This window comes from Haplochromis burtoni, unplaced genomic scaffold (genome assembly GCF_018398535.1).
Source record: "Haplochromis burtoni strain Fernald_Lab_line unplaced genomic scaffold, NCSU_Asbu1 Contig_159, whole genome shotgun sequence".
Taxonomy (NCBI): Eukaryota; Metazoa; Chordata; class Actinopteri; order Cichliformes; family Cichlidae; genus Haplochromis; species Haplochromis burtoni.
The window spans coordinates 802,263-814,314 of record NW_024582520.1 but is presented as its reverse complement, the minus strand read 5'-3'; the positions used below and the strand labels follow the sequence as shown (position 1 = coordinate 814,314).

The 12,052-nt window shown below is 46.9% G+C and overlaps 1 protein-coding gene across 3 annotated transcripts in view; it reads right to left on the bottom strand.

Moving 5' to 3' along the window:
- Positions 1 to 8,980: 8,980 nt before the first annotated feature.
- The window catches only part of tmem81 (transmembrane protein 81), a 3,952-nt gene continuing 880 nt past the window's right edge, over positions 8,981 to 12,052 (bottom strand). For 2 of the 3 annotated variants that reach the window (XM_042225072.1, XM_042225071.1), the window contains 4 exons: positions 11,652 to 11,923; positions 11,439 to 11,584; positions 10,754 to 11,252; positions 8,981 to 10,681 (listed from right to left, as the gene is read on the bottom strand). In XM_042225072.1, the coding sequence (XP_042081006.1) occupies positions 10,586 to 10,681; positions 10,754 to 11,252; positions 11,439 to 11,584; positions 11,652 to 11,903 (993 nt within the window). In that variant the 5' untranslated portion in view covers positions 11,904 to 11,923 and the 3' untranslated portion in view covers positions 8,981 to 10,585. The remainder of the gene's footprint in view (positions 10,682 to 10,753; positions 11,253 to 11,438; positions 11,585 to 11,651; positions 11,924 to 12,052) is intronic. The other variant, XM_014337079.2, reaches the window with a different exon arrangement.

Sequence of the window (12,052 nt, the reverse complement as noted above, 5' to 3'; positions counted from 1 at the left end):
CTGCTTTGCCAAGCTGACGGTCAGTTAGGAGGATTGTGTGAAGAGTTTTGCAAAAGTGACCTAAGTATTGAGACATGTGTCTTAGCGGCTGTAAAAAACTGTAAGAAACACCAGGAAGACTGAAGCTCGTGGCACTGATCAAGCAGGACTCATGATCTTCACCAGCAGCTCCCTCACAGGGAAATCTTCAGCACTCCTCTGTAGGCCCGCCCCAGGAGATGGATACACCCAGCATTTCATCAACACTGTGATGAGACCTTTGGTTTGAGTAATGTTATAAATACTCGGATACTCCCCAGAGGCTCCGGACTTTTACATAAAGATATTATATTCAGTCCTGTAGAAAGTTATATATTTAAAAAGATATGATCCTCTCTGGTTACTCTGGTATGAATAACTCTGAATCACTTTATGGTAAATAACACACTATCTGCAAAAAACTGCATTTCGTTGCCCTGTACCTGTGACATGTGCAATGACAATAAAGTTGAATTCTACTCTATTCTAAAAAACTGTTTGTAGTTTGTTACGGCCCTAGCAGGGCCTCCTCCTGAAGGTGCCTGTGTGGGCGTGTCCCACCACCTCTTCTGCCTGAGGTGCCACCTTTCCCTGTTACACAGCTGACTCACATCAGTAATTAAAAGTATTTAAGCCCAGGGAAAGGTGAGCTCTGGGCCAGAGTGCCATGAGTGTGGTTACAGCTAGTGAGCTGCTCTCTTTCTTTTTGGCTTACGTTTTACTTTATTGACCACGCCTGAGTTTTGTTTGTTTTCTTAAATAGTGATAGTGGCTTGTCCGTCTCTTTTAGTTGAGCTACTTTAATAAAACTCTTTGATTTAACCCTTTTGCCTCCTTGACTCCTTTTTCTAACCCGGTCACTTTTTGTTACTCCCCCTCACCGCCTAGACCCCTCAGGGGAACGTAACAAGTTCAACATACAAGTGACGAGCTTTGACCTTCATCAGGTTTTATTTAATTGTGTCAGAGAAACTCAAACGTGCTCTTCATGCAGCTGAGTACATCAAGTGTTTAAAACGGAAGCTGTGCAGGTCTGAGATCAGCAGCTTTGTGAAACACCAAGCTGAGGTCCTGTTAATGCTGATATACAGTGACACAGTTACAGGGTGAGTAATCCTTTTGTTTTTTGTGTTTAACTTTATCAATAAACAGCTGCAGCTTTCACTGCAGCACGTGTGGTACTTTAACCTTTGTACTGCTTTCATCAGTTCATGTTGCAGTTAACATGTGAACATGTTGGATGATCTGTCTGCTGTCACTGGTGGTGCTGAGGTCTGAATCTGAGGGCAGCTCCTGTAATCACAAAGACAACAGAACCATCACAAACTGAAAGTTTATCTCAAATCTGAAATAAAGCTGGTCCTTCTCTGTGCTCACACTCTGAAGCTCTTCTTCTGGAAAAATGAAACATAAATGTTAACTTAAGTTGGCAGCTTGAGTTAACATTTAGCTCGTTTCAGTACACAAATGTTGGGCTTTGTTTTAATCCGTTATAATGATTAATGAGGACTTACTGAAGTGTGTTACTGTCCTTACAGATGTGACAGGAGACAGAACACAGGCTGGACTCTGCACCTGAAGTCCAGCCTGCTGCTCTGACAGTATAACACTCGTGACAGTAGTGACTGAGCAGCCCGGTGCTTTTCTCCTGATGCCTTTAATCAGGACAAATTCACCTGCACAGATTAGCTAAACAAACTTTACATGACAAGTTTCCCCGACAGTCGACTGCTCGTCCTAACAATACACAAATTAACCAAATATCTTCAGTTTCAACCCAGCTGTGTTATAGACACACCAAAGGAAACAAAATCCAAAACTATCTGTTCCTCCTGGGATACATCTCGCTTCAGACCAGCTGCCTGCCTCCTCGTGTTCTTTCACACTTTGCCCAGTTTGGTCAGACTTCTGTGTGAAGCGTCCACAGCTTTAGCCCCAGCTCCTCCCAGCACTCAGCTTTGAGCAGGAGGAGGAGAAACTGTGAGCTGTGGATGATGGAAGCTTAGCGGTGTGAGATGAGTTTGACTCTCTGTGTTATTCAGCACAGCTGTTTGCACAGCTGTATCCGTGTTTCTCTGTGCTCTCTCTTCCCCTCCCTCCATCCACCCGTCCATCAGCTGCTGTTATTTTCCGTTTGGCAGCAGGTCCATTTGGAGCAGGATTGCTCTCCTCTTCCTGCGTCCTCCGCACAGCTCCACACATGGAAACATGGAGGCCGAGTCATACAGAGGTCTGCCTGCATCCCCCAGGACCTTCTGACCATCATACACTTCACTTCCTGCTCTTTTTCATCACTTCCTGCTGTAAATATAATCTGGAATAATAATTCAGGGAGACTCACATGATCTCCACTGCCTGTAAAAATACCTCCTCCACCTTCAACGCAGAGATAAAAACGCTGAAACACCAGAAGTTTGAAACCAAAGCTGAAGATTATGAACTTAAGTGAGCCTTTAAAAGCTGATCCAATAGAAGCGCTCATAACTGAAGGTGAGACATGGAAGCCAGACAGACGGATTCATGACAAACAAAGCGTCACAGCTGAGCGTGTGGACCGCAGCGCTGTGGAAGGGACGACTGAAACTCCGATAAGTGAAACGTTTTGAGAAGAGCAACAAGAACCACAAAAGCAGGCCAAGGTGACGCTGAAGGAGGAGAGTCTGACGAGGGCGCTGCATCAAATTTTGATCCATCCTTTGGAGACCTGAATGTTCGATTGTAGACGACCCGCTTGTTCTGCTGCCAACACATGTCCCTCTGTGACATCACTTCCACTCAGGTCACGTTTAACAGCACAGTTAATGGATGTTAGCATCCGATATCAGAGAGTCCACCTGTCGCACCTGAGAGCTAACGGATCGGATCCAGGATGAGGAACTCTGCATCTACCTGCAGGCTGTTAGCATCCATCGGTGTGAGAAGCTCCTGTATTATAAGAAGACAGCTGATGGATGTGTTTACATTTGGATTTGTTGACATGAAAATAACCCTCCAGAGTCTTTTCAGAGTTTTATGTCAGAAAGCTGTGAGGAGCTGGAAGACTGGATCACCTGAAGAACCAGACCACGGGCAAGGCTAGAGAGGAATCCTGCTTACAGACGGTCCGGTATCAGACACCAGCATGTGTAGTGTAATCAGTAAAACCAGGAATAAAGCGAGTATTTGCTGCGTAATGGATGGAGCGGCCGTGTGCCTCTCAGAGCTTCAGGCTTCCAGGGACGCTCGAGCTGAGTGTCGAGTATTTAATAATCACGATCTCACTGAAGGGCCTCGAACTCTGCGGCGTTTGAATGTTAAACACGTCCTCCGAGGGCGCTGAGCTCGAGTGGTTTCTGTATCCCTGCACTTCAAAATGTCGCCATTGTTTCTTCGAACAAAGGCCTCTCAGATCTGCTCTGTGATTGGTCGACTTCACGACCCGTTTTTGCCTCTGCTGTCTCCTGTGCAGGTGTAGAGAAAATCAAATCACACAGCCAGCTGCCATTGCAGTGTTTATTAACTCATCACTTTCAGAGTCTGGGATGAGACGATGGCCCAAGAACACCCACAAAGACCATCACACAGCTGATCAAGCCTCCTCAGAGGAGCTACTTAAGACTGTGGTGGAGCTCTCTCCGATGCTGGATCACTGCGTGGCTTCACGTTAGTCTCTTGGCCAGTTAGTAAGTTTAGTCTGCTGCGTTGTGGTGAGTCTGACAGCTGCCTCTTTGTTATTTCCCCGGGAGAAGTGTGGAGACGCGAGGGCAGCGAGCACGAGGTGCTCAGACACTGAGGAGCGGGGACAAAGAACGCTAACACCGGGAAGAGGACATGTCACAGGAGTCGGGAACGCACTAAGGATTTATTGTTGTTTTCCATTCACTGTAAATAAACGCATTGCTTGCATTCAGAGCTCCGCGCCTGGGTCCTCCTTCCTCACATCCCCACGGTCAGCCATCATCAACCGTGACAAATACCAGAGGTGGAACCACAGACTGTAGCTAAAAGAAGTATGGAGGCACCAGACTCCAACATCTTTTTTTTTTTTTGGAAAAGCCTTCAGCTGATCCAAAATGCTGCAGCAAGAGTCCTGACAGGGACTAGAAAGAGAGAGCAGATTTCTCCTGTTTTGGCTTCCTGTTAAATCCAGAATTCAAAATCCTGCTCCTCACATACAAGGTCTTAAATAATCAGGCCCCATCTTATCTTAATGACCTTGTAGGACCATATCACCCTATTAGAGCACTTCGCTCCGCTCTGCAGGCCTACTTGTTGTTCCTAGAGTATTTAAAAGTAGAATGGGAGGCAGAGCCTTCAGTTTTCAGGCCCCTCTTCTGTGGAACCAGCTTCCAGTTTGGATTCAGGAGACAGACACTATCTCTACTTTCAAGATTAGGCTTCAAACTTTCCTTTTTGCTAAAGCATATAGTTAGGGCTGGACCAGGTGACCCTGAATCCTCCCTTAGTTATGCTGCAATAGACGTAGGCTGCCGGGGGATTCCCATGATGCATTGAGTTTTTCCTTTCCAGTCACCTTTCTCACTCACTATGTGTTAACAGACCTCTCTGCATTGAATCATATCTGTTATTAACCTCTGTCTCTCTTCCACAGCATGTCTTTATCCTGTCTTCCTTCTCTCACCCCAACCAATCACAGCAGATGGCCCCGCCCCTCCCTGAGCCTGGTTCTGCCGGAGGTTTCTTCCTGTTAAAAGGGAGTTTTTCCTTCCCACTGTCGCCAAAGTGCTTGCTCATAGGGCGTCATATGATTGTTGGGTTTGTCTCTGTTTTCTCTGTATTATTGCTGCACCTTTACCACACAATAATATAAAAGTGCCTTGAGGTCAATGTTGTTGTGATTATGCAAATAAAATTCCATCTTAAAAATGGTCCACAAAAACAAAAATCGAACATATCTGTGTGTCTGTGTTTCCTCTGTGCGGTGCTCTTGGACCTGTGTGGCTCGACTCTGAGCTCTGGGCTGCTGATTTCTATCTGCTGTGAGTGAGCTGGGAGAGACTCGAGGAGTGAGAAATGATGAAGAACGTGAACTCTTCATCAGGGTCCTCCCTCGCTCTGGTGTTTGAAGTCTGCCATGTGATGAGCTGCCGTCTGAGCCTCGGGCTGCTTTGATGTGTCCCTCTGCAGCGACTTTGCGTCTCCAGTCTGTCACTGAGAGCTGAAAGAAGCAACTTGACAGAAATATGAGAGGAAACAGGATGGATCTGTTCAGAGAAAGACTCCTGATCATGATGTGATTGATACATGCTTCAGATTAATCTGACACAGAGAAAACGTCTGGTTCTTGGGATGGTTATTTACCAAGATTTCAGGTTCATTTTAAGACCAACTCAGAACTCCTCCAGACCCTGATCTGAGCTCAGCGTGAGACAGCTTGGTCTGTGGAGAACCCTTCGCAGGAGAACAGAGGTAAAACATGAACAGCCTGCACGTTCATTCAGGCGAGCAGCGTGGCCAACAAACCAGGTGAGGAGCAACACCTGTGAAACAGTTCAGAGGTCAAACACGAGCAGTGAAAGGGACATGGATGGAAAGTTTGAGACAGAACCAGAGGAACGTGGAGCACTGGTGGTTAATAAAACAAAGGAGCCTGACAGGCTGATCAGGCACAGGTGATATGAGTGTGGGCGGGGCATACAATTCCAGGTATTCAAATAAAATCTGCATTTCTGCTCTGATTTATTTCTTGGTAAAATCCAACTGTCTCTCCAACAGGTCGAGCACCGATGCTCCTGCCAGCCACAGTCTGCTGGTAAATGTCACATAGGGGGCGCTATTTCCACTCCTTCAGCCTGCACGTGGCTTTGCAACCGCACTCCATGAACAGACTCATACCAGCAAACATGAACATGGAAACTCTTTGTTCTTGGACTGAGCTGCAGAGAGTCCGTCTGAGCTCCTCCTGCTCCATGTTCCTGTTCCTGACCGCCGTCCGTCCCGAGGTGTACGACGAGGAGGACACAAAGGTCCTCAACAGCATCGCTCCTTTCTCCTCCAAGTAAACACGCCTACTTTTATGAAGACATGTGGGCGTGGCTATATGGAGACTGGATAAATGGCCTGATTTCCAGTGATGGGAATAACGGCGTTACTAACAGCCTTACTTTTTTCAGTAACGAGTAATCTAACTTATTACTATTTCTGTCGTTACAACGCCGTTACCATTACTAACAAAGTCCGTTACTATTTTTCAACAATCAGACGTTGAAGCTGTGTTCAGTTTACAGCATCTTATATCAGCTGCAGGAAGTAGCTGTAAGTAATCTGGACGCTACAGCTTTAAGCAGCTGTGCTCCCGCCGACGGTGATCACGATCTCTGTCTGGCACAACAGCTGGAGCTCAGGGGGCAAAACAATGGCATGAGTGCTGCTGTTTGACTGAGGAAGAGTAAAGTAGTCGTGGTCAATCACATGACCACTTACAGACAAAGCAACAAGGTGACATATACCAGTTTATAAACTGTGCTGATAGGCCAGTAAAACCAGAGTGATGATAAACAAGATATACGCGTGTTCTTCCTCAATAGTTTCGTCACGTCTGTCTAAGGACAGCAGCGAGACCTCTCTGCTTATGAGCAAAAACAACAGCAAACCAAAAAAAACCAGCCCTTTCGTTGTGGTGGAAAATTGTACCATGTCGACCAAATTTGGTTGTTTAGGAAGAGGAGGAAGTGTTAGGAGTGACGGCGAGAGAGAGAGAGAGAGTTTTGAGATGTGAGAGATTTGTGAGGTTTAGCGTGTTTGCAGTGTGTAGGTAGTGTGTAGTGTTGTGGATAGTTTTGTGTTGTGTGTCAGAACAATGAGGCGACTGCTGTCTCCAGGTAGAAACAGGAGTGACACACCTGCTGCTGTCAGACCTGCAGGTATCAGGCTGTGATGTTTCCTTTATAGTGGACAGAAATATTTGCAGTGGCACAAATAATTTGTGGCATCTTATTGAAGACCAGCTGATTGTTGTGTAAACAGTTTGAAATGGTTAATTCATCAGAGATCAGTTGTGTTACTACAGTAGTCAAAATGAAAGCATGACTGCAGATTCAGACACGTGAGGTTGTGCTGATGAGACCAAACAAGGCAAAGTAAATCGTTTTTAAAGGTGAAATGTGGAGAAATCATCAGAAGTAGTTAAAAATGGCCGATGACACCCTGGACCCCAGAGGGTTAAAATGTTTTTTAAAGTAACGCAATAGTTACTTTTCAAGTAATTAATTACTTTTTGAATCTTGTAACTCAGTTACTTTTTTGAAGAAGTAACTAGTATCTATAATTAATTACTTGTTCAAAGTAACTTGGCCAACACTGCTGATTTCTGATTAGCTGACATAGTCCAACGTCAGCGTCACTGCCTGCAGAGCTCAGACTGGGCTGTGTGGGACTTCAGCAGAAGGTTAAAGTTTCAGGATTTCTACAAAGTTCGTTAAAGCCAGCGTGTGCTGCTGAGCTTCTTCAGAGTCATCTCAGGCCATTAAACAGTGGCTGACACAGAATGGCTGCTGACAGCTGTAATTACGCCTTCACTCAGGATTAAATTGCAGAGTAACACATTCATGCTGTGTTTGGAGATCGCCCCATCAGTCGCCTTTCCTGCTCTAATCTTCAGATTATAGTGTGACAGAGGGCTGCTTACATTTAGCTTTAATTGGTTTTCAAGGAGTGTCTGCAGAGGCTCACGATCCGTCCATCAGACCGCTCTGAAGTGGTGGAAACGCTTCCCATCCATCATCCCCTGAGACAGCAGAGGATGGTTCCTCACTGCGATGACTCGCCGTCAGGGGACTTTAGGATTCACAGAGGTTTATCGTGGTACAGACAGCACAGAGGAGGCGGTGCTCCCAGCTCAGCAGTTTACAGCTGCAGGGTCACGGCGGACTCCTTAATCCACAGACAGAGTAGCTGCCGGGTCTGCAGTGGCTGAACAGACCCAACAGCTCATCCATCTAACGTCGCCCAGTCAGCAAACCATCAGCGAACCCTCGTGTCGTCGCGCTGCACGGATCGGCGGTGACTCTGAGACCCAAACCGGTCTGCACAGCCTCACAATGAAAATCCCGCATGACCAGAGCTCTTTATGTTGACAGCTGCCTCTGACAGAGAGGACAGAATGACTTCGGGGGCAGTCAGAGATAATGTATGGAGCAAGAGTTGGGGCAGAAATGAGTGTCCTTGAGAGAGGCGGTCATAAACGGCCCCACAGCTGACCCCTGACCTGCACGTGTGCTAATCAATAACTGAATACTACACATCTACAGATAATCAGTGGAACATGAGGCACGTTGTTCCCTACAGAAGAGGAAACATTAATCCACACTTTAAATATTTCAAACATTAAACCTCAGAGTACACAGCAGAACCAGGTGACCTTGTGTAATGTTTATGTTTTATAACTTTCTCAGATTTAATAAATTATTTAGAGATTTTATTCAAACATTGATGAATTGACTCGTTGATTTATACTTGAAAAGATTGTCGACTCTCATTTGACCCCTGCTACCAGCGGATTGATTAGCGGGTGTGTGCTTTCAGAGGGGCTCGAGGACGTCTTTGTTATCCCCAAGGAGCGATTTATTGTACAGTTAGCAGAAGCAGCAAACAACCACCAAGTAAAATGTCATAAGTAGACAAAAACAAGCAGTGCTGAGGAGAAACCTCGGGTTTCATTTTCTTCACTTAGTGATGAAGAGTGAGATGTTCATCCTGGGACTTCTGCACTGCGACGGTGCTTTACTCCTTACAGGGATGCATCTGCATGCAATGCAGCAAAGCTAACATTTAACAGCAGGTTATGTGAGTAAAGATCAGCAGAGGGCCGGCAGTTTGCCAGTGCTGCTTACTGTCTTTGTCTGGTAGTCAGTCAGCTTTGTTGTTTCATTTTTTAAATATATTGTTTATATATATTTAAATTTTACAACAGGATTATTGTTCCTTAAGTATTTCGATACAACCCTAAAACACTACAACCCAATGTTATTTGATTTTACTTTATTTCCTCTCAAACTGTTCAACAGCACTGAGGCTGCAGCTGAGAGAATGAACACTAAAGGTGTCTCTTGATGATTCATTTAATGAAATAATGATTGTAATCCATCAGATTGTCCTGTCTTAATGACAGAGGGCTGATATTGATCAGTCCGTTACCTCTGGCTGGCTTCTTCCCAGGTTTCAGTCTCACTTTTAGTAACGTGGAAGAATAATCTGATGTGCAGCGACTTTTCTTCTCACATGTCTGATTTCTCTGCAGCAGCTGTGCTTTCCTTCCTTTGTAACCTTTTCACATTTTTCATTCTTTTTATTCTTCTTTGGTAAATCAGCCGCTCGGCTGCAGGTACGAGCCCCTCACTTCACCTCTGCTTGAAACAAGCTGTTTTAGCTCCTCCCCTTTAAGTCCACATGTTGCTCATTGGTGGTCATGTTTTTGGTCTATGGCTGGAAACACTATAGAGAGGAATCAAAAGGTGCGATCAGTTTGTTTTGATTAGAGATGTGTTGATCAGAGCGCCGTTGGCTGGGTTTTCATGCTCAAACACTGATTGGACGTGCTACAGACGACATTTTTCAGAGTGAGACGCTCCGTTTCATAAATGAGAGCCCCGCAGAGAGAGAGATGTTACTGCTCTGGGTCCTCATCACAAACCCCAGGGTGGCTTATTATTTTAAAAAACGGGACAGCGATCCTGGGAAGATGAGTTATTACTGGGGCATCGCTTAAAACCAGTTTCATTGCATTTTTACACCAACTACCAGTCTGAGCAGTTAGAGGGTGCAGTGCAGACCATCTGTCATGTAACGTCTGAGTCACAACAATAAGATGGGTGCATTAGTCATGAACCACATGTGCATTACATTTGACTGTTTCCCTGCTGAGGACAGTAAATGGGCCTGACGTAGGCCTACCTGACCCCCCTCCGTGCTTCGTCGCAGGGCTGCTTCCACCAGCACATGAATCCGTTACAGCGAGCTCATCATCATCACTTTGTTTGTTTTGCCCGCTCGCTCACTCAGCTCGACAGCATCGTGGCCTCGTTCACCTGACCTGTGCTAAAACAAGCTTCTTATTGTGAAGCAGAATCACTGCTGAGGAGACGCCTTTCCACGGAAGCACCAAAGCACTGCCAACAACACCATGCTGGTTATTATGGAGGGCAGTCTTTAATGCTTTCCCTGCCTGGCTGGAGCTGCCCTGCAGTCTGAGACTCAAACACACCTGTAACACACATGGATGCACCTCAGCGCACAGATGTTCCAGCTGTGACCTGGAATGCTGGAAAAAATGAACACTAGTTTTTTCACAACTCTTAAAGAATATTTTAAAATGTGGATAAAAGGCTTTGTATGCAGCAGCTGATTTATGAGCTGCAGAGCTTCATCAGGGCTGAGCCAACACTGCCATCTACAGGAACACGGCCGCACTGCACCCGGCAGAATGAAGCGCGTTCCAAACTGAAACCTGTTGGTGACGTGTATCTGCAGGTTTGGGTTTTATTTGTCATTCATTTTAATAACAAACTCCTGAAAAACGATTTTCAATTATTTGAAGCAGGTTGGAAGATTCAGAAGGAACCAGACGCCTTTAAATCCCTCTTCTCCTCCTCCTTATCCTCTTCATCGCCTCGTAGCCTCTCAGCAGAGCAGCGAAGACGCCGGCGACCACTACGCTGACGCCCATCTGTGACCAAAGCAGCAGCCAAACTTTGAATACAAAGAAGCGTTAAATGAACGTGTTCCAAACCAAACGTACCGCAAGGAGAGCAAAGGGAAAGATCTTCCTCTGCTCCTCCTCCTCTTCGGTCTGGTTCTTCTCGCCTTCATCCCAAAGGGCCAGGGAGCTGTCGTAGTCCAGGCTGAGGACGCCGACGGGCAGAACCCGGATGCCCCAGTAAGCCCGTTTGACCCTGCGGTAGGCGGCGTCCTGCACGTCACAGCGGTACGTCCCTGAGGACGATGGAGGAGTCAGTCTGATTCGAGTTTCACTCTCACAAATATTTTCCTTTCGTGTAAGCATCACCACAGAAGAAGAGCTTTTACAGGTTAGTGACCCACAAATAAAGACGGTGTATCCCAGCAGAATCACGTCACTCCTATAATGTGGGTCTGACTGAGCACGTGCAGAGGTGCGCTCACCTGCATCCTCCTCTCTGACGGGGTCCAGAACCACTCGGTCCAGCTCGGGAGCGTCCCAGCGGGCGAGCAGAGCGTCGTCAGTGCTGATGATCCCTCGGGCGTAACGCCACGACACCCTGAGCCGTAAAAGAAGCCGACAGAGTCTGACTGAAGATCAGAATAAAATAAACATGGAATCTAAAACTGAAGGACGCGATGAGGGCCCGCCTTCGGGCAGGTTAGTCCTGTCGTCTCATTGTCCAAACGTCCCGTCTGGTCCAGCCGTCCCAAAGGTTGGTTTAAAACTGAGACCTCTTCCTCACCTCCAGGAGAACCTCCCCGTGGCCTCCATCACGTCTCCCACACAGTCAACCTCCACCCTCTGTCCGGATGTGACTGTCATGGTTTGGAGTCCGCACTGCCACGTGTCCATGCACTGCACCGCCCGGACGCGGCACCTCTCCGTCACCTGCAGGTCAAACACAGATGGTCACCATGTCCTCCTCTTCCTGTGTTCAGCAGTGTTGCGTCTGTACCTCTGCTTCACCGCCGCTCGGCAACTTCTCCTCCATCGCTGCCCTGCTGTCATTTAGGAGGCACAGAGTCTGAGTCCGGAGGCCCAGCCCACAGGTGGCGCTGCAGGGGGAGCTCTCAGTGATGACCTCCACTGGGACATTCTGCACCTCCTCCACTAGCTGCTCCACCTGCTGCGACTCAGCTGAGGTCAGAAGGCGGAGGAAGAGGCAGACAGAGACGAGGAGGCGGCGCTGAAGCCCGACGCTCTGCATTCTGAGGTTCGATGGGGAATCTGCAGAGAAGAAGAAACTTTGTTTTCATTTTATGATGAAGACACAACTTTTACTTTGAATCCTGACAGGAAGTTTGGTCACGATTTGTACAGTGGCTCAGAGAACCCAGCGTGGGTCACGTGCCAGAA